The sequence below is a fragment of the Sander vitreus genome, chromosome 7, assembly GCF_031162955.1.
Source record: "Sander vitreus isolate 19-12246 chromosome 7, sanVit1, whole genome shotgun sequence".
NCBI classification, from domain to species: Eukaryota; Metazoa; Chordata; class Actinopteri; order Perciformes; family Percidae; genus Sander; species Sander vitreus.
In genome coordinates this window covers 8249887-8272386 of record NC_135861.1, presented here as the reverse complement: position 1 = coordinate 8272386, position 22500 = coordinate 8249887, and the positions used below count along the sequence as shown (strand labels likewise).

At 43.1% G+C, this 22500-nt stretch overlaps 1 protein-coding gene across 2 annotated transcripts in view; it reads left to right on the top strand.

Annotated features, from left to right (window-relative positions):
* The window catches only part of agrn (agrin), a 268493-nt gene that overhangs the window by 93906 nt on the left and 152087 nt on the right, over positions 1-22500 (top strand). The window contains exons 1-2 of one of the 2 annotated variants that reach the window (XM_078254429.1): positions 7018-9283; positions 13448-13486. In XM_078254429.1, coding sequence (XP_078110555.1) covers positions 9106-9283; positions 13448-13486 — 217 coding nt within the window. In that variant the 5' untranslated portion in view covers positions 7018-9105. Of the gene's footprint in view, positions 1-7017; positions 9284-13447; positions 13487-22500 lie in introns of those variants that run through there. The other variant, XM_078254428.1, reaches the window with a different exon arrangement.

Genomic DNA, 22500 nt, shown 5'->3' with positions numbered 1-22500 from the left:
CTACGGAGCTAAGCATAGTAGTACAGTTAACGTGATGCTACCTGCTAGCGGGCTAAACAGGTGGCAACTAACTGCAGACCTGTCAGCATCGTAGAGGACTCGGGTCTTAAAGACGTACTACGGTTGACCTGTCTCGTTGGCGTCGAGGGAGACAGCAGTTTCACCATACACATAGAACAGGGAGAAAGCAGCCACACTGGAACTGCTGCAAGGTGCTGCAAACGCTGTCTCATTAACCGGTGATCACTGGACGTCAGTGAGTAATCAACATTATTAAGGAGTTACTAAACACTATATTGACTCTAGTAAGGATAGGGATTTTTAGTTTTTTAGTTAGGTACTTGGAGGAATTGTGCAATAATGACAGATTCACACATTTTTCTTTTGTTTACAGTAAATAAATAATTACAAATCTTAAAATCAAGTTCATAAAGTAACTTTCTTTGCGTTCATTTGATTCCCAATCAAGATACACTGGTAACAATTGCTTTCCATTGTTAATATGTACTTAAAAACTGTTCTGAAATGCAAAATAATAGAATTTTAATCGTGATAAAATATACGATTAATCGCGATTAACTATAGAAATTCAGCGATTAATCGCGATTAAAAATGTTTAATCGTTTGACAGCCCTAGAATAAACACATACTGCAAAAACACTACAGTGGTGGTGGGGCCGGGTTGGCTCAGTGGGTAGAGCAGGCGCCCATATACGTTGAGGCTTATGCCTTGACGCAGAGGTCCAGGGTTTAACTCCGACCTGTGACGATTTCCTGCATTTCTTCCCCCTCTCTCTCACCTAGCTGTTCTATCAATTAAAGGCGGAAAAGCCCAACAAATAATCTTAAAAAAAAAACACTCCAGTGGTCACATTTGTTTGAATAATGCTGCTTTAAAAAAAAAAAGTAATAATATATGGCAAACTGCTCAATATATCAGTGTTGAATACATAACTTTTTAAATATAGTCTAAAGTTTCCCAAATTCGTATCAAGAAATATCAAATGTCCTCTGTCTACACCAACGCAAGGTAAGCTGCCATGTTCAAAGGACAGCTCCCAGGTCATAATGACTGGTCATCACCAGTCTCCCGCCGCTTTCTCCGCATGACGGAGCCAGTGTGACTTGGCCAGTTCCCCATGCCAGATGGCTGACTTGGCCAGAGACTGACATCTGTATCATCCTTCAGCTCCATCAGCCTTGCCTTTCCTGTGTAAAGGCTGTAAGAGCCAACCACTCCTCTGATTCCCTGCTCCCAGCCTTCCTGTGCTGCTGCCACAATTGGCTCCATATGCCAGCCACATGGAGAAGTGTCACTCTCCACTCGCTCTGCATATAGCAGCCAGGTTGCTCTCTTCCTTTCTCCTCTGCCAACCTTTTCTTTTTCTGTCACTTTTCTTTTTTTTGTTGCAATGTCATTCTCTTTCTTTCATTATTTGTCATAATTTACCTGTCTGTGCCATTGGAATAATTTCCTACATGGCTATAAGGAGAAATTGTTGGTGCTGATGACCTGAATAAACAGGGCAAAGCAGTGGAGGACGGAGGATATTACATCCTGTAATCATTATTGTTGTGGGTGTTGATGTGCAGCAGGGGCTGGCTAGAGCGGAGATTGCTAATAACATTAGATTCAACTTTATTGTCATTGTGCAGTGTACAAGTACAAAGACAGTGAAATGCAGTAATGAGTTAGTCCTTCCTGAATGAGTTCCTCTTCTTTTAGAAGACCAGTGGACAAGGAAGGAGGGGGTCAGTGGGCAGCAGGCCTGAGAACATAAGCCCTCAGGCTCGGATTGCCGTATTCTGGCTTCAGATGACCACTGAGGCAAGGATCTCACCGTATGAGAGGGTACTGAATGTCCAGAGTGGACAGTTCTTAGATGAGGCCCCGGGCTAAGAGCTGGCTAAGAGTAGGCTGAAAAAACAGTTAATTGCGGCGTGGGATGGAGTGGGAGAAAGAGGCTAATGTGGCCAGAAGTGGTACGTGTGCACAGGTGGATCATATTGACTGGAGACTCCTCTGTGGATGGCTGAACAGCATCAGCTGGAGGACTGGCCAGCAGTCTAAACACAGACCAGGCTTATTCTGTACCTAAATACCAGATGTCAAGATGACCCAAATGTTGATGACCATTCATGTTCAGATGTAGGCTGCATGTCACTGCTTTCAGCGTCATAGTGTACCCAAGCTGAAACCACATACTGGGCAATGTGTCACATTGTGAGTCACATTGTGTGGAGCCCACGTAGTGTGGGAACTCTCTCGATTGCACTTCCATCAACGCTGCACAATAGTGCCATCATCCACTGAGTCAGAGTTTAGATTTTTTTAATTTAAATATTCAATGCTACTGAAATATGATGGGAGAAATCATTGAGTAATGTCATACCACATTTGTAACAGATTTTGCGCAGGTGTTTGTGTGCCATTTGCACCTTTTTGATTTTCAAAAAGTGCAATATTTCAGTGCTGGTATCAGTTTTCACAACCAGGTTAGGTAAATTGAGATTTGTTTAAAGACATGGTGGAGCTTTTTTAACTCCTGTAGTGCACGGCTAAGAGCCACATTGCATCGATTAACTATTATGATCCACACACAAGCTTATGGCGAAATAAAGGAAAAACACAAATAAATGTGTGGAGAAACACAAGGAATGCAGATTCTTCCATACAGGAGTTCACATTCCTGGAAAAGTTCTTTTTAATGTGACATGATTTTACTGTTAATCTGGCAATCGTTGTAATGTAATAACCTTTCTTATAGTCTTATAAACTGCTGTGCAATGCATTAGTACCTTGAAACTCATGGTTATATTACTTAAACTGGCCTCACAGGCAGGGCAAAAACAAAACAATTTTAGAAATATTTTAGAAGAATTGTGTTCATTCCTTCAGTAATGTTTCCCAAACAAGGAGCATTTCTTCTGTTCTGGAGACTTGACACTATTTAATGCTTATTTTTCTTTTAATTTGTCTCCCATCTGCAGCGTCTGTCCAAATTTAAAATGTAATTTCAGTTTACAAATTGTGAAACAAGCATTGGGCATTTCCAAAATGAAGTACTTTTTCATCTATTTGTTGCGGTGTTGATGCTTGGTTGTCATGATAACACTAGCCAGAGAAGCGTCTTGTTTTCGTCCCTCATCATCATCTGTCCTTGTACCTCCCACTCTATTTCCTTGAGACCCAGTTCAGCAGAGGTTAACACCGTTAGCCACGCACAGCTGCGAGAGGCTCTGGTCTCCTCATTGCTTGATGATGGGAAGTCTGGGAATCTGTTGCATGCTGCAGCGAAGTCTGACTTATGATGATTGGAGTTAATACCGTAGCGAGACAATTGCCCCACCCGCTAGCATCTCACCGCCATAGCCCACTTGTTGAGGAGTCTGGGCTTCCCTCCACCAGTCCGGCTGCACGGCTCGATGCACATGAAGAATTCAACATGGCCTTCTGATTTTGGCGTAATGTCCCTGAAAGCGGAATTTGTGGCCTTGAATACATAGTTCGATGTGGAATTAGATACATTTTGTAAGAAGTGTCACTACACTGATGTAATGTGGAGCAGCTGGGCCATATAAATCCATACCAGCAAATCACTTTTCAATAGATCCTGATTGAGCTTTGAGACCCAATTGGCTGAAATAAACCTCATTGCAATAGATCTCTCATCATCTATGCATACACATGCACCAAAACACAACATGACAAATAACACAGTGAATTATCTTGAAAATGAGGCGCACATGAATAGTTGAGTGGGCCAGTAGACAGGCTTCAGTGCAGGCAATTACCAAATCATTCTAAATTTTCACAGACTTTATTCTTTTCATCGACATCATTAAAACAATGGACAGCAGGAAAGGATGATCTCTAATGCCATTAGTGAAGGCAACAGCTTTGCTTTTGATAGCTCCTGCTTTGAAAAAAATGGACAGAATCCCACTCTAATGGGGGTGTTGATGTATTCATCAGCAGGTTTTTTTTTTTTCATATACTCTTTTGTACAAAGCTGCTGTTGTCGCATTTAGCGATTGATCTTTGCACACAGTTTTCCCCAAACCGTTTTTTTTTTTTTAATGAAAGATTCAGCTAAGAACTCCAGAATAGTTTTGTTACTGAGCTTGAAAAAAAGTATTATACCCAAAGTCCGACACAGAGACACAGAGTAGTGAGTACACTAAGCCTGTAAACATGATCAAAACAGGTAGAATGACTGTTTTGTGTTAATTTATTTCACCTCTGAACCAGAAAATGCAGTTTTTTGAGAAATTAGTCCCTTGGGTGCTTAGTCACCTTTACTCTCTGTGAATCAGCACCACAGTTAAAATGTTAATGCAAATATTTAGGTCTTTGATCGCTGCCTGTAGGAGAGAGTTCTGCAGATGTTGGCTGTGTGTTGCTTGGCTACAGGGAAAGCATGATGATCCTGTATCGCCTGTTTAAACCCACCTAATCATATAAAATCAGTTGGAGTTAATACCTTTCAAATCTTAAAAAAATTAGATCTTTAGAGATTTGGTACATTTAGCTAGTGAAATTACAAAATGCACACACATACATATATATATACACATCTCCTGCCCCTTAACGTCAGAGCACTGTTAAAGAAGCCTTGGGCTTTTTAATACAAAACAGTGTTGACTGCATACCATTTATCCTTGCAAAGTTGCAAAAGTTACCGTATGTGATCTGACCCTTGACCCTGTGGCAGTGCAGCTGGAATTTAGCTTGTATGTGAAATATACAGTATAGAGATAATGTAGAAAATCATTCCTTGATGTTAGTTTATTTGCTTTAAAGCTAATGTCAGTGGTAACAGTCTCTTTTATTATACGAGAATCCTTTTGGCGGATAAATTGTCATTCAGCAAAGGCAACAACTGTTTTCTCTTAGATCAATTAGATCACTGCCGGCCAGCCAGAAGACCGGGACGTGCGCTGGGCTACACACACACACACACACACACACACACACACACACACACACACACACACACACACACACACACACACACACACTAACAAACACAAGGGCGCACACACACAGACACACTTTGATTGAAGCATCATTGTCAATTAGTTATTGAACTTGACAAATTTCTCACCCTCTGCATAAAGAATAGCACACATATGAGCATATGCACATGCATTTTTTTTCCCCCTGCCAGACCATTAAACAAGAGAGCAGCTCCTTTGGCTCCTTAATGGAAATTGCCGTTTCAAAGCTTTCAAGAGAGAGAGAGAGAGAGAGAGAGAGAGATGTTAACCTTGTGCGATACTTGTGGCATTAAAAATGGATCAAAGCAGCTGAGCTTTGATGTCGACAGAACATCTTATTTGGGTCGTGTGCCGGCAGAGTGCTGGGCTGGCTCCCTTGCGCCCTCTGCTGGGAGAACTTGGCGCTTCATGTCAGGATGTGGTGGTGTTGTGCACTTTTAATTGTTTTAACCCCTTGCTGCACCAACAATTCCCACTCGTGGAGACAATAAGCGTGATCATAAAGACACAGACAGATAAAAGTGAAACGGGTGACAAAAGAGAGGCAACAAATGAGACAACAGCTGTTTCCTTTTTCTTTTCAGTCAGTCCATCAATCAGGTTTTGTTCCGCAATGTGAGAGCTGATGTGGACTATCTGGGTGTGAACTCTTGACCCTCAGCAGGCAGTCTCCCCTAGTATTAGAGTCTCCCCCACAGAGCTCAGCTTAGGCCTGGGAATGAACACACTTTCCAAAGAGATAAATGACTTTGGGCGGAAGCAAGATCACCTACATGTGTGTCTGTCTGTGTGTGTGTTTGTGTGAGTAAGTGTACTGTAGTGCGAGTGTGTGGCCAAGTTGTGTGAGCTTGTAGGCTGAAATCAGATAGAGACAAAAAGACAGGAGGCATTTTGCTGTGTGTATGTGTTTCTATCAGACAGAAAAGGCAATTGGGTGTGCATTCATGCAATTCCTCTGTGGATGCAGACTATGTGTGCATCACTGCCAGTGTGTATGCTTGTGCGCACACTTGTGTAGTGGGGTGGGGGGGGGGCTGGATGGAACGATGGAGATGGAGACACAGATAGAGAGAGTGAAAAAACATAAATAATTGATGATAGATACCGCCTTGCATCTGGCGCCTACCGCCGTTGACTTTGTTCAAAGTGGATATTGATGCAGGGTCTTGCTAAAACAGTGTAACCACCCCTCTGTTCTGACCTCATTATCACGTGAGACGAGCAACAATGCATTGCTTTTAAAAAGGGCAAAATAATACATGCTGTGAAATAGATGCAAATGTGCCCGAATCAGATCTTTTGCCAGATCTGCTGAATATTCGTTTTTTTTGCCATATTATTTAACACGGGGGGAAAAAAGAAACCTAATCCTAGCTGTCATGAAAGTGAGTATGAAAAAAAAGATCCAAATGGGATTGTTAATTAATTGAATATTGGCTTGTTTGTGTGGAACGCATCTGGACTTTCTCAGGCTTATTTTTGTACTTGTTACGTGGCAGATATCTGTCAAAAACAAGTGGGTTAGGCTGTTTGGAGAGACTCAATATGTGATTGACTTTAATGTATTTAAGTTTTGCTCTCTCCCTCAATCAGCAGGCCTATTTTCGCTCAGTTTGCCTCATTAAATCTTTGTGGAAATTCTCCAGCTCTTGTGGAAGAGACTTTCTTTTGATTAGGCTATAAACAAATGGAGGAGTTGGTTGACATCTCCCAACCGTAGCCCTCTTTTGTTTTGCTGCTGCACTGTTGCTGCCCCCCTCCCCACTCTGACAGGACTCGAGTACTATTCCCCAAAGCCTTTATTCTCGCTCGTTTTCTTTTTTTCCGTTCCCTCACCCAACTCCAACCCCTCCTTCTCTCTGCCTTTGTTAAAGACAGCCCCTCAACCACTCCCCCCACCTCTCCCTCTCTCTCTCTCTCTCTCTCTCTCTCTCTCTTGCACTGTCTCTCTCTCTCTAATTATGGGCTCATCCGTTCCGCTGGCTGAGGGCTGAGAGAGGAGTGCTCAGGAGGAGAGTGTTCGGGAAACCAGCGACACGCCGCTGCTGTTTTCTCCAATAGAAAAAGAAAAGAAAAGGTGGACCGAAGTGTCAGGAGCTGCTTTTCCTTTTGCCAGCACTCCTCACTCCCGTTTACTTCCTCTCTCTCTCTCTCTCTCTCTCTCTCTCTCTCTCTGTATTGCTGCGTCTGTCTGCTGACTTCTCTCATTGACTCACTCCTCTCTGCTTCAGCTGGCTGACTGAGTGCGCTGACACTGGGACCACTACCTGCTGCCTGGGGATTAAGCGCGCCATGAATACCCGGAGTCTAATTTGTTGTTTTGGCTGCCAGTGAATGTTGGATCCCCACAGAGGAGAAGCTGGTGCATAAATCCTTGCAGCCAGGACACTGAAGCGCCTCTGGACTAAAACAACCCAGTGAAAAGGGGACTGGATGCTTGAGGAAGCGTATAAAAAAGAGTCGACGAACCAGAGAAAGAAAGAAAAGCCCGGACAAGTTCTTTCCTGAAAGGCAGAAATAGCAGAAGCTGAATTAACTTAAGTCTTACGATGATCAGGGCGCAATGAGACCCTTTTCCTCTAATTATCTGGTTGGGATTCTATTGCTCGGTGCTGACACAAGGGAAGAAAGCCCAACAAATCTGTGCCTCGAGCTTCTTGGTTGATTTCTGGTCACACACAGGTTTTTCTCCTTTTCTTTCCATGAGTTCATTCATTTAGATCGTCTCTGTGTTTTGCTGCTCATCCGTAGCTGCTTGGGGGAGAAGACGGCTCTGCATTGACAGGTTGAGTGGGGATTGAGATCCTTCTTCTCTCCAACTTTTTCTCCCTCTCCGCCACTTCTTCTGACCTGCATTCGGCACCAGCGGGGTGGTGGGGGGGGCGGATGCTTACCCTCTCCACGAGACTGGCCGGGAATAAAGGTTATTGAACTGAGGAGTGTCAGGCACGCAGGAAAGAAGGGGAGGAAAAACAAACCATCTCCGTGAACCCGGGAGCATATGGTTTAGCGAGCGGCAGCCAGCTGCTTTCCAGCCATCCTGCTAATCACGCTACAGCTGATACAAGTTGCTCCGGTGACGGTGACAGATTTGGACGGCAGTTACTTGCCGTGGTCGCATATCTCTTCACTGTGCCAGACTATACAAAACGCATAAGCAAAAACGAGCCAGTCTCCGGTGGATACAAAGAAGCAGTTGTGTTGAGTTAGAGGCGCTCTGGGCAAATCATTGCTCAGGAGAGGAGCTAACCTTTGTTGCCCCAACAGGCAACAGCCACAGGGAGGCTAAAGAAGATGCTTGGCTGTCACCTCTTAGGAAAATACTTTTGACACATGTTGTTGGTGAGCACCAGACCTTGGCTTGGTGTTTAAAGGCTTTTGACAAGTAAAGGAGTGGGAGTGCTCTGGGAAGCTGCATTCCCAGACCCCTTTCACGTCCATCTCATTACCAGTCAGGGTCACTGGGAGGAAAGGAGAGGATTGCATTTGTGGATTTACTGTCAGCCTGCTTGGAAGTTTTCCGTGTGGATATTTGACAATTTAAAAACACCCACATCCTAACACACATTTCTGGCTAAGGTACATCTCACACACATACATGCCAAAAGCGCACTGACGCACAGTTACAAACACATTATCACTACCCACCTAAAACCACACATGTTTGCACTGTAAGTATAAACCAATTCACAACACACACACACACACTTAGTCACAGATTTAAAGCCCATTAGTTTTTTCCTAGTGGACACAGCAGAATGGAGGTCGTGTGGACAGGTGGGGGGCTGTAGGAGTCCAACATCCCTGTCCTTTTCCCCAAATGGATGTTATTATCTCTAAAAATGTGTTGCTTGGAAACCGCTGAAAGCTTGCTGCTGCGATTCTCTGACAGAAACGGTCACCGGGTCCTCGCCACGGTGCACAGCTGGAACCACAGCTGAAACACCCGCCATTACGAGTCTTTTTTTTGGTGCTTTTTTCTTTTATCTTCATCTTCATCCTCTGCTCTACCCCGCCGCCATCATTTTTTCCAACGGGTCTTTGGGCACCCCTCGTCGCCCTCCTCGTCCTGTCATCTCCTCCACCCTGGAGGGGAGGGGGTCAATGGAGTGGAGCATGAGCGGGTGCCACTATCCCTCGCCACCGCCACAGGAGCAGGACCGCAGGTACCAACACAAGGTGTCCCTGGTGGTGCGCTACTTCATGATCCCCTGCAACATCTGTCTGATCCTACTGGCCACATCTACACTGGGCTTCGCGGTGCTCCTGTTCCTCAACAATTGTACGTTGGTTCATCAGAAATACACAATTTTACTTTCATAACACCTAAACGTATGGGTCACTGCTTGGCAATAGAATGCTTGCTATAAACCCCTATTTCAAAGTATTGGTGCGGCGTTATAGACAGAATTTAGCTGGGAATAAATTATTTTGGCTTGTACATTCTACACAGTTTTTGCATTGAATGTCCTTGTTGAAACAAATAACCCCTCACTTTACCTCTCATGACAGCCTTATCTGCACTTGAAGTAGGGACATCAGGACACCTAAAGTCTCAGCCCCCCCTTTCCTTGTTTCTGTGTCTGCACTGTAGGCTTGCGAAATTGCCTTATATTTCTTCTCCAGACTTGGCATTAACTCTGAACTGCAGGATGAAGTATTAAAGGCAACTAAATGCCTTTGGCGGATGATAACATGTCTTTTGGCCTCAACCCTTCCTGTCATCTGCCCCGCTGCATTATTCTTGTCCCACTTTATATTGAAAGTATTGTGGCTCATTAGGAGCACAATGTTTGTGCGGCTTAGTTACTGTTGGCAGTTTTGACGGTCACCATATCAGTAGATTCTTGGGTCAAAGACAAAATGAGATAATTGCTTTAGTTTGTCTTCTGTTAAACCCCATGCCGGGTATCATTTGTATTCACATTATGAGTTTATGAATTCACCAAAGATATGCAACCATTTTTTTTTTTTACATTACTGGCAACAGCACACCTTTTAGCTGTACCCCTCTACCAATTGCCTGTCTGTGTTAACGCTGACTTATTCATTCTCCTCACTCGCTCACAGACTTACACAAGTCTATTTTTGAGGGCCTTGCCCGATTAAACTGTGTTAAAGGTGAAAGTCCTCTCAACTATCCAAAGTGGGCTATTATTTATGCAAGACTTGGGCAACATAATCACTTGCACATCATTTTAAGTAAGTAATAAGTTAATCAAGCACAGTCATTTTGAGGTTGAAGTGGAATTTGAGCAACACTTTTAGGGGAAAGGCTTGTTAATATCCTTTAGCCATGGTTCTTGTTCCATGTCAACCCTTTAGTCTGTTATCAGGCTGTTGAATTTATAGCCATGTAGAAGGCAAAGTCCCCATAGTCCGGAGGATGCCACTGCATTAGATTAGATTTGTCTACCTCTTTTCTAGGTTTGTGTCTTTCTATCATCTTTGTCTGTCTTTCCTTCTCGGGCTAATTGGTGGATGTTGGTGACCAGAGCAGTATGGTCCATTTGTAACCTTGCCGTGTTACTGAATCAATTTCAGCCAGACAGATTCGAATAGATTTAATACAAACTCAGTTAAAGCGGGCCAATCTTCACCTCTCAGATGAGAAATGTGCGTTGGAGGAACTGATGAAATGAAAAGGGCTCTTTTATGCTGCCAAGAGCCCTCGCCATGTGGCCACAGGGATAGCTTGATAGGATGGTGATAGTGCTGGTAGTGATGACGTTTGTGTTTGGATGTGTGTGGGGAGGGAGGAGGGGTGTTAGAGGAGCCGTGCAACCTCAGATTCTCTATTTCTATTGTCACCATATGGGGTGAAGCATGCCCACACACACACACACAGTAAACCCCACAAAATCCTACCGCCTGCCAACAGAACCCACACACAGACACACTCTTGGTTTATCATTCTGTGTGACTATACATCAACCGCACCAATAGGGAAGATGACACACATTCAGTGATACATACACACACTCCTCTTCGTGCACATGGCTAAATGTCACAGTCAGACACATATTGATTTGCTGAAGATACAGTATAAGGTGAATGATGGCCATGTTCTGACATTCACACAGGCACTGGAACTCATGCTTTGCTGGGTGCAAAGGGAGATGGGAAAGGCTGATATGTTTATGGAAAGACCTTATCTTGTCTTTTCGTTATGGAAATTTGACGAAATCGTTTAGTGTCGCCCTGCGCTCTGTACGCCACCTTTTCTGTCAAGGCTCTTTCTGATTCGCCTTGTTTGTTTGTGTGTGTTTATGCACGCTTACGAATGCGAGACAAGAAGTACAGCTTGTGTGGATGTCTGTTTCTGTGCGCGCACCTTTACCCTCTCAGCAGAACTTCTATATTTTCCTCGTGCCAATTTCTGTTTCACTCGCTTTATATGTTTTCTTGAAATCCCCCCCAGATGGAAATCAGTTACCGTCATGACTGACTGGGAAACAGCTTCAGCCGACACTTCATTATTCACCTCTAGCACCAGCCTCGCCTCTCCCCTCTCCTCATTTTTTCTCTCTCACACACCCTTTCTCTCTCTTTCTCCCCCGAAGCCCCGACTGTTGACAAGCAATTTTAAGTGAGCCTAAATTTAAAACTCAGCTGTGTCTTGGGATGCCGACGGGTATCGCAGAAGTCCTGAAAAGGCTTTGCTGCAGTGGTTGACGGAGCTCCGTAAAAATGTGTTAGTGGGGTAATTGATGTGATGTGTTTTATCTTCCTCATTATCCCTCACAGTACAGAGACGTTAGAGAGCTGGCACATCCTTTCTGAATGTGTGTGCTGGTGTGTACGTTTGATGCTGGCAGCTCTGCTTCGTGAGCCAGACAGCTGAGTTGACTGCGAGAGTGCAGATGGTGGTTTGGTTGACTTGTGCTCGGTGCTCCAGTGCCCTGGTACACCGTGACCAGTGTATCATGATGGCCTTCGAGGTAACACGTTGTCTCTTTGGTGAAGTTCCCTGGCAAATGATGATGACACCAAAATCATTTCTGTAGATCAGTAATTGTGCTTCCTGATGGCTTCTCACTCACTATACGATATCATCGCGATACTTATGTCACGATTTTAAACTAATTGCAATGTTCTGCGATATATTGCAATTTATTACCTTTTTTTTTTTTTCAATTTTAAATTATGTTCCCAAAAGGAAACTTTATCAACATCTGTTTTATCCAAAATATACATTTCTCTGTTTGTTTATCTCACTTCAATTTTATTGCTGCAAAATGGTGTTGTCAAGCAGACAAACTATGCTGTATCGATTTTTTTTCAACCACCCCTACTGGACATGTTAATTTTCCAACATGATGTCAGTCTTCTTACTTTGCTTATAGCTTTGTATCGTTCAGTGCCATATGTCTTTGGTATATGTATGCACAGTACTGAAATGATTTGTCAATTAGCCAATCAACAAAAGAAATATCTACCATAACCTAAAAAGGCGAGCAGTTGTTTAGGCAAAAAAACATTCTCTGGTTCCAGCATCTCAAATGTTAGAATTTGCTGCTTTTCTCTTCTCTCTTTTATTATATTGTAAATTAAAATTGTAAATTGGTTTGTTTGTCAGAAAATATAAGCGATTTGAAGACACTCCCTAAGGCTCTGGGAAATTGCCTTTTCACTATTCTTTGTCTATTTGTAGCCTAAAAAGTTAATGGTATAATCATCAGAATAATCGACGATAAAGGTAAATGTTAGTGCAGCCCGAATTCTGTTTGTGCATGGTTTTTGTTTTGTCACTAAGAATATCCCCTATTTCCCTGCTAAACAATGTGATTCAAACTATATGTTCTCCATGCGCAGTCTACATTACATAAACTACTATTGATCCATTGCTTGGTCAAGATTGTCCTCATTTTCAAGCGTTAAGGTGTCAAAACTGCAAAGGACTCCAGTTTCATGAAGTCTTTCCCCTGAGTGTTACTCTATACTCAGTCATTTGACACTACAGGTCTTGTTTTATGGTTCCCACAAACCAGCAAGCCTTATGTCATCGTCTGCTGGGTGTTTACCAGGAGAGTAGCATGATGTCATTTGATATTCTAAGGGCGGGGGGGGGGGGGATTTGATTTTTTCTGCATATGGTTGCTGGGGGGTGGGGACTGAGTACATTTTCACTGATGTAATCACTGCTGTGGAATTTCAAATCTTATCTTACACTTTTCAACGCAAAAGAAAAGCATATCCATTCCCGTGTGTTTTTACCATTCTCATTGTGCTCTTATGGTATCAAAAGTCATGCGGTGTGGTTTGGGATGAGAAGACCATAGGAACAATGATGATACTTATCGCTGAAATGTACTACTGTTGATTAGCTCAGCTGGGTTCCTGCAGGGTAGCAACTCAATTACTTGGCCTGCACCTCTGGGAAGTCTGTGAATTTCCTCCAAAACTAAAAACCTATTTCTCTCTCTTTCTCTTTTATCTCTTTCAGACAAACCTCCTCACTTCACTCCAGCCCAGCCTCCTGATGGTAAGTCCTCTGTGGTTTCTTTCTGCTCGCCTCCGTTGTCCGCTGGTGTTTTGGGGTTGTACCTGCGAGTAATGCCCTCATACAGCAGTTCCCTGCCTTTGAAGTGGCCAGCCGTCTGTGCGATGTGCCAGATTTGGCTGCTTCGCTTTTTGTTTTTACACACAGTTGGTATGGTAGGCACGTAGCCAGGTCTGCTCAGGGCTTTGATGTGAGAAGGATCTTTTGATGACTTGATTTGATCTGCTTCGCACGGCTAGTTAGGCTGATGTTCAATACCTGTTACTACAGCAGCATTCACATCCTTCTGATAGGGTCTAATGGGATAATACACCCCCTTTCCCTGGATATTCTACATTACCTGAGGTTTGTAGACCAGGAGCGCAGAGCAGCACCATCACCTCACCTTGTTAGCCACATGCTCTCTTCCTGTCCCATACATATACATCTTTTAAATGGGTGCTGCATTGTTTAAGTTGTTTACTGGCCCAGTAACATGAGCTTTTAATTAAAAAAAAGCAACAATTTATTTCCAAAACTGTGTATCTCAGCAAGCTTTAATTGTAGGAAAACATCTGGTTTTCAAGCTGCTATCATGAATATTTATCAGAGGTAGCACACTGAGACAGTGTTTGATAGACTTTTGTGTTATATTTTCTTTATACTGCACTGACAGCCAGCCAAGAATGGACCCCTACTAGTTCTGAAGGTGTTGTATCATTCTGCTTGTGTGTAAGCTACAAAGCCAGAGGTTTGGAGGGATGAAAACACAAGGAGAAAATGTTCCTAATGTCTCAGCTGGCCAGCTGATGTCAGGGACAAAAGACAACAGTTGGGGCTCTCAGAATCTGTTTCTGGTAATTGCTCAATCACTCGCCCCATAGGCCAGCTTGTTTGGAAAAGCGGTTTGCGAAAGATGTCAGCTTTAAAAAATGTATCAAATTAGAGGTGGTTTATGACGAATGGGATTGTCTGGCAGGGTCGGGACAATAGGCTGTTCACTGTCGATATGAAATGGCTGTGGCGTTTTGGCTTCAACAACTGATTGGGCTTGATTGGAGCGTTTCTAAACTCTGCCTCACCTCAACACCTGAGGAGTGTGCAAGTATGTCTATTCTTTCTCTTTCGTGCCTCACATCAAAAAACACTGAAGATCCAATTGGAGCCGGCGCAGTTTACAGCAGCGATTTGTTTTTATTTTAATGGCAGATGAAATTGTCTTGACAAATGATTATATCTCACAGAAAGGTCTGTTTTTGAAGCAAATATTGAAGCAAGCCCATTTCTGTCTTCCATTGAATTTCCACCTACAAAGGAAATAACGCCCTGCTTATCGATTAAGCCACTCATTTCCCATGTATTAAAGTTTTTGCTGTCTGAGGGGCACAGTTTGTTTCTGCACTAGTCAACCATTTAAAAGCTGCTGCTTGCCCTTAATTACATTTCCAATAGTTCTGTAGGCTTTACATCAGCAGCCTATGCTGTTTTAATATGCCAAGCAAAACAAAAGGCAAAGCCTCCAATCAGTGTGGTAAGCCTGCCCTGTGGGACGCAGTTTCTCTGGGTCATTTAACGCTGGAGAGATTAGTAAGACAATTAGAGTTGGCCAAAATAAGACAGTAGGCCACTTTTTGGAGACGCATGGTTTTAGTAGTGGTGGAGGGGCGATTTAGTAGAGAGCACAGGCCTCGTTCTACTGAACTTGTCCTCCCTGCTCCCCAGTACTTGATTACAGGAAATAAAAGACAAGATACCAAGAAGTCTGCATTTTTACACAGCCTAATTTGTCTCTGAACTGCCGTTGATGAAACGTCTTTATTAGCATGAGGAGATTCTGCAGAAAGTAAAGGAATTTGTTCTGCAAATTAGAGCGAGAGAATCTTGGGATTCGCTGGGGAAAATTGCAGGTTCGGCACAACATAAGCAAAACTCTTAGATGATATTTATGGTGTGCGCCACCCGCAAATAGCTGACAAATCCTCCCAAATGAATGGCCTATAATCACCGGTCAAAAAAAAAGTGACAGAAGTCACAAAGCAGCCGTTAATTAGGCTTTTTCTTTGAAAGCTCAAAGCGGCAGTTGCTTGGCTCAGGCCGCACTCATTATTGCCTGTTGTCTCCTGATAATAAGACAGTTGTTGCACGTTTGGCCAGAGCTAGAAAGCTCAAAGACTTGCAGCTTGAGGGATTAGTGTTGGACTTTGGAAAGAGGGTCGACTCAGAGGAATGCTTGATGAACGAGGCTCTTGGCCCTCAGTTGTCTACATCCAGAGTTTGTGCAGTGGTTAAGGGCATAGCAAGGAGGCAGTGTTAATTAGACACAATCTTTGGTTATATTTTATTGAAGATCTAATAAGGATTATTACTTCACCAGGTATTTGTCATCTGATTTATGGAAAATCAAGTTTTTAATTGAACTTGGACAAAGAATAGATTCACGTCTTTAGTTCTGTCTCAAGGGCTTCAGGCTGAGAGGAATATCAGGTGTAGTGTAGACTGCTCCCTTGAACTATCCTTCATTTCATCCTATTACAACCTTAGGTGACTAAACACTGGCCAAACATGATCCGAATAGGCCGGAGACTCAAAAGAAAGGAAGTGTAATAAGTTAAGTATTAGTTCAGAGGTCTTCTGTGACTGTAGCCATCTCCAGCACAGCCTGCCTGGCTTCAATTGCGCTTTTGTCACTGACGGTGCTCCCCAGAGGATGCTCCTTGCTGACAGACAAAATAAACTCTTGGACTGATTTGATCTAAGGTGGTGGAACACCTAAATAAGAGTGCCGGGAGGCTCACTTACACTTTAAGAACACTACCCCATCCTAAAGAATTGACATAAATCTTTGTCAGCTCTGGGAGAATACAGCAACTAAGCGCTCCACACCCATTACCCCCTCAGATGTAATAAGGACACACGCACGCACGCACGCACGCACGCACGCACGCACGCATACACACAATAATTTATTCTGCCGGAGCCTTTCTCTGTGTTCTTGACAGTAAGCCTAACTCAGAGAGAGGCAGAATTAATTATGGCTCCTCGGCCTATCTTAATTAAATCATTTCACATCATAGATTTCACACAACGGAAGCAAAATATCTACCTCATCTTTTAGCCGGGGCGGGGTTACTGGCTGAGAATGTCTCACATCAAGATATCAAAGGTAAAGTTGCCTCTCCTGTATTACGATTTCACCGAAGAATTGTCATGTCCGGCTTTTAAAAGAGAGCAGCTTGTTAGACCACTATTGTGGAGGCTGCTGGGGGAAAGCGGAGGGGGTTGAGGCAGCCTTGACTTTATCAACAGAAAAGTTTGTTGCCCTTTTAAAGTACACACATTTTAAATTACACAGATGTACTCTATATCCTCACCTTGGTCAGAGTAGCCTGTCTCGTTTTGTGTCGGTGGCATCAGCAGATGCTTACGTGAGTGTCTGAAGGGCTCAGTAAGTAGTTTTTATTTCATAAACAGAGGTGAAAGGCAATGGGATTAGCCAAATCTGGTCAACACTCACATCTAACCATCCGTCTTCGACAGCATTCACATTCAGGCTTGCCTCACCTCACCTCAGCTTAACCGGTATTGATCTGTCAAAATAGGTTAGAAGCAGTAGTCCAAAGAGAGAAAAACAAAAATATCAGCCAAGAAGAAGAGAACTGAGGTATACTCCTATAAAGTGCAGCACTATTTGCTTTTGATACCCTATGACAAGGAGTAATTATTGACACAGTTTGCTTTGATATGTCCCCCGGCTGCGGAGCACCTCCCGCCAGTGTTGATGCAGGTTATTCTCGGACCTTGGACCTTGTAAGGATCAGCAGTTCTTTGATGTGGACACACAACAAACTGAGCTCTCTGCGGCTGTGATCTGGAAGCTGTCAGCCAGCAACTCTAATAGCCATGTCTGATTTGTTGGCATTAGGCCTCTCTGTAATGTACAATAGAAGCTAGACATAGGTGTAATCTGGAGTATTGCGATCCACATATCCGCTTCAGTTCGGCTTTTTTTAACGTCCTCTTGTTGCCATATAAATGTTAAAAGGTTATGACAAATTACATGGAAATCAATTATCAATGTGTGTTTTTAGTAAAGCCTTTAGTACATATTTCACTCATGAATATGCGTCCACACTGATGAAAGCTTCCTGTGATGGCAACTTTCCTTTTGCCTCGTTAGACGCACAGTAAATGTATCCACACTTGATTGATTTCCGTCTTCCTCATGGCAGAGCAAGAGATTAAAAAAACAAACAATGACATAAAAAAAGGCAGCAGTATGTCACTATGCCAAGTCTTTGAAATGAAATGGAAAGAATGACATTAGTGGGATAAACAAAACCATATTGACAGTATGAATCCATGTGAGCTAATTAATAGTTTCTAGCTGCTTATCCAAACCCTTATCGCTCAGCATGGCCGTGCAGAGGGACGGTTGAAAACCCAAACCTTCTCAGCTCTTTGTCATATATTGGAAGTAATTAGCGTGCAGACCGGCCTAATGTTGGCTTAAATGGGCTCTCTATGTTCTTCGCATGTTGACGGTGACGGCAGCCATTCAGCACCAGTGAAAGGCCACGTCTCTCATTCCCTCTCATTAACACAGCAGCAAGTTATTTTAAATCGGGACTCAGTTGTCATTCCATTTTAATCTGTGATGGGTAGGTGCTAATTTAATTGTTTGGTGGCGATGTCAGAAAATAACCACACAGGGAAGTGTAACCAGTGGAACGAATTTCATTGCCAGGTTGTTAATTAGAGGAAAATAAGTGGCTTTCGGTGGCAACGTGTTGCTGAACAAAATTGCGCTGATATCCTGCTATTAGCCGAGTCTTGCATCACAGTCAGTGTTTTCCCTATTAAGAAGTGGAAGTTATTGGAGCGTTTTGCTCTGTGCTGACAATATCCACACTGTATACACAGATACTGTATATGTCGTAGTTTTCTGCAGAAGCATCGTTTGCTGTGAACGTCAGGCATCTGCAGTTCAGTGCTCTCTTGTTCTCTCTCGTTCTGCCACACACACACACACACACACACACACACACACACACACACACACACACACACACACTCACACTCTCTTGAACATTTCACCCCTTGCTTCTTGTTTTCCTTCACTCAGTTAAAAACATTGTTTACAGATTGCAGTTGAACCTCAGGCTGTGTGAAGGAACACACATACACTCCCGGCACACACACACACATTACAGAACCCCAAACATCCAATTTTACAGTTTCTATCAACATCATCAAGTGTCAAATACAGACAGAATCCTCTTGCTGGGGACTTGCTGGGTGAACTATTTCATTCTAAAAATAAGGAACATTTCAAACACTTTTGTATTACACTGTAGGAACACCGGGCAAACACTCTTCCAATTAGCAACATGTCACAATAGACCATAAAAGTGAAAGGAGCTCTTATGCTGTGAAATTTAAAATACGAAAATACATAGAATATAATAAAAAATTAAATGTGTGCATTAGGAGGAGTGTTTTAATTAGTTCCACCTTGGCTATATTTGAACATCCAAAGCCCCCAAAAATGTATCATCCCGGCATTTGGCACATCTGGGTGATGCTGTTAAATGTGCTTTAGCATGTTCGATGTGTTTCTCCAATCCGCTGGTTGCTAATGGCGTATGGCTAAAGGTTTCTGCGCAGAAGTTGCACTTGTGAACTTTGGGTCAACATTACATGCATCAATCTACATACTGTGTATTGTGCATGCGGCTGGTCCCCCGGACCTTGAATCCCCGACCTTGACCTGGACCGTGGCGGTTTTGCACGAATACATGAAACGTTACAGCCCTAGTTGTCATGACAACCAGATGTGCACAATTAAAACACACTGACACATGGCCCAGCAGCATGTCAGCAACACCTTTACACCCGGCACACACAATGCAGATACACGCACACACAAACATGCATGTGTGTCTGTATAGCGTGCTGATTGCTGCCCTCTCACTGTGCTGAGATTTATGAAAGCAGAGAGCGAGACAGATGGCAGAAGATATTGAGACAGAGAGAAGAGAGAAACATAGAAAAAGACTGTAAATCACTATTATCTGAATGTTTCTGTTTGGCTTTTTACCTCAGTGTAAATAAATATATACAGTGGTGTGAAAAAAGTGTTTGCCCCCCTTCCTCATTTCCTGTTCCTTTGCATGTTTGTCACACTTAAGTGTTTCGGAACATCAAACCAATTTAAACAATAGTCAAGGACAACACAAGTAAACACAAAATGCAATTTGTAAATGAAGGTGTTAATTATTAAAGGTGAAAAAAAATCCAAACCATCATGGCCCTGTGTGAAAAAGTGATTGCCCCCTAAACCTAATAACTGGTTGGGCCACCCTTAGCAGCAACAACTGCAACCAAGCGTTTGCGATAACGTGCAATGAGGCTTTTACAGCGTCCTGGAGGAATTTTGGCCCACTCATCTTTGCAGAATTGTCCTAATTCAGTTACATTAGAGGGTTTTCGAGCATGAACGGCCTTTTTAAGGTCATACCACAACATCTCAATAGGATTCAGGTCAGGACTTTGGCTAGCCACTCCAAAGTCTTCATTTAGTTTTTCTTCAGCCATTCGGTGGTGGACTTGCTGGTGTGTTTAGGATCATTGTCCTGCTGCAGAACCCAAGTTCGTTTCAGCTTGAGTACACGAACAGATGGTCGGACATTCTCCTTCAGGATCTCTTGGTAGACAGCAGAATTCATAGTTCCTTTTATCACGGCAAGTCTTCCAGGTCCTGAAGCAGCAAAACAGCCCCAGACCATCACACTACCACCACCATATTTTACAGTTGGTATAATGTTCTTTTTATGAAATGCAGTGTTCCTTCTCGCCAGATATACTTGGACACACACCTTCCAAAGAGTTCCACTTTTGTCTCATCGGTCCACAGAATGTTGTCCCAAAAGTCTTGGGGATCATCAAGATGTGTTCTGGAGAAATTGAGACAAGCTTTGATGTTCTTTTTGCTCAGCAGTGGTTTTCTCCTTGGAACTCTGCCATGCAGGCCATTTTTGCCCAGTCTTTTCCTGATGGTGGAGGCATGAGCGCTGACCTTAACTGAGGCAAGTGAGGCCTGCAGTTCTTTGGACGTTGTTGTGGGGTCTTTTGTGACCTCTTGGATGAGTCGTCGCTGCGCTCTTGGGGGTAATTTTGGGGCGGCCGGCCACTCCTGGGATAGGTTCACCACTGTTCCATGTCTTCGCCATTTGTGGATAATGGCTCTCACTGTGGTTCGCTGGATTCCCAAAGCTTTGGAAATGGCTTTATAACCCTTTCCAGACTGATAGATCTCAATTACTTTCTTTCTCAATTGTTCCTGAATTTCTTTGGGTCTCTGCATGATGTGTAGCTTTTAAGGATCTTCTGGTGGACCTTACTGTGTCAAGCAGCTCCTATTTAAGTGATGCCTTGATTGTGAACAGGTGTGGCAATAATCAGGCCTGGGTGTGGCTAGAGAAATTGAACTCAGGTGTGGACAACCACAGTTATAGTATGTTTTAACAAGGGGGGCAATCACTTTTTCACACAGGGCCATGATGGTTTTGATTTTTTTTCTCCTTTAATAATAAACACCTTCATTTACAAATTGCATTTTGTGTTTACTTGTGTTGTCCTTGACTTTTGTTTAAATTGGTTTGATGTTCCGAAACACTTAAGTGTGACAAACATGCAAAGGAACAGGAAATGAGGAAGGGGGCAAACACTTTTTCACACCACTGTACATTGGAGCTGGGGGAGTGAATAGACACAACATATGATATGCTACAGTGCAGAGCCAGCCAGGAGCATAGTGGGGTAAAGACACAGTACACTGTTTAACCACCTGTTAACGTATAAAACAGCATCTATGCATTATCCTGGGGCATTTATGTAGATTATATCTATGTGTATGTGTATATGTAAGTTCTTGACTTGCTGAATTCGAGATTGCTGGTTTCCCCCTCAAATAAGTTCTAAGAGCTTAACTTAACTTGTAAATGTTCTTTTTCGGAAGTTCTGACACTCGCCCTGACACTGTATTGCCCTGCTACAGAGACAGCGGACATGTATGTGATTGTTTTCATACTAAACTGGGTGTCTGCGTACATGGACGTGTTCCACACGTGCAGATTCCATGCTTTTAGGTGCGAACACGACGAATCATAAATTTGTTGCAGAACCAGGTTAAAGAAAAGGTAGGCCTATTTCACAAGCACACTCATAACTACGCAAATACCGTATTTTCCGGACTATAAGTCGCTCCGGAGTATAAGTCGCATCAGTCAAAAAATGCGTCATGAAGAGGAAAAAAACATATATAAGTCGCACTGGACTATAAGTCGCATTTATTTAGAAACTTATTTCACAAAATCCAAGACCAAGAACAGACATTTAATCTGGAAAGGCAAGTTATTAAACTACACAATAGCACACAGAACAAGGGGCTGAATACGGTAGGTGTCCGGTATGTTAAAGTAACGTAACTGCACTGTTGACGAGCCTCTCCCAGCAGCACGTTGTTCAAGCACCCATCTGTGGACTCCTTCCTCCAGCTCTGGCCATCTGGATTTCAGCGCGCGACTAGCTTTCTTTGTTTTCTTCAATGCAGTAAGACTAACCTTTTCGCCAGTCCCTCACAAGTTTCTCACTCACTCCAAACTTTCGTTCTGCTGCTCGATTACCGTTTTCGGCTGCGTATTTTACTACTTGCAGTCGCCTGCAGTTTCTTTTCTTTCTCAGTTGTCTTTAGGAGCAGTATATAGTTGTCACAAGCCTAGAGCGCCTCTCGCGGCCGTAGACGGTAATGTTTTCAGCATGAAATAACATTTAAAAACATGTTAAATTATATATATTTTGATATATAAGTCGCACCTGATTATAAGTCGCAGGACCAGCCAAAGTATGAAAAAAAGTGCGACTTATAGTCCGGAAAATACGGTATGTATAATGTGGGCTTAGGTGGTCTGCGGCGAGAGATAACCTGCCATTCAACTTAAAAATAAAAACAAACTTCA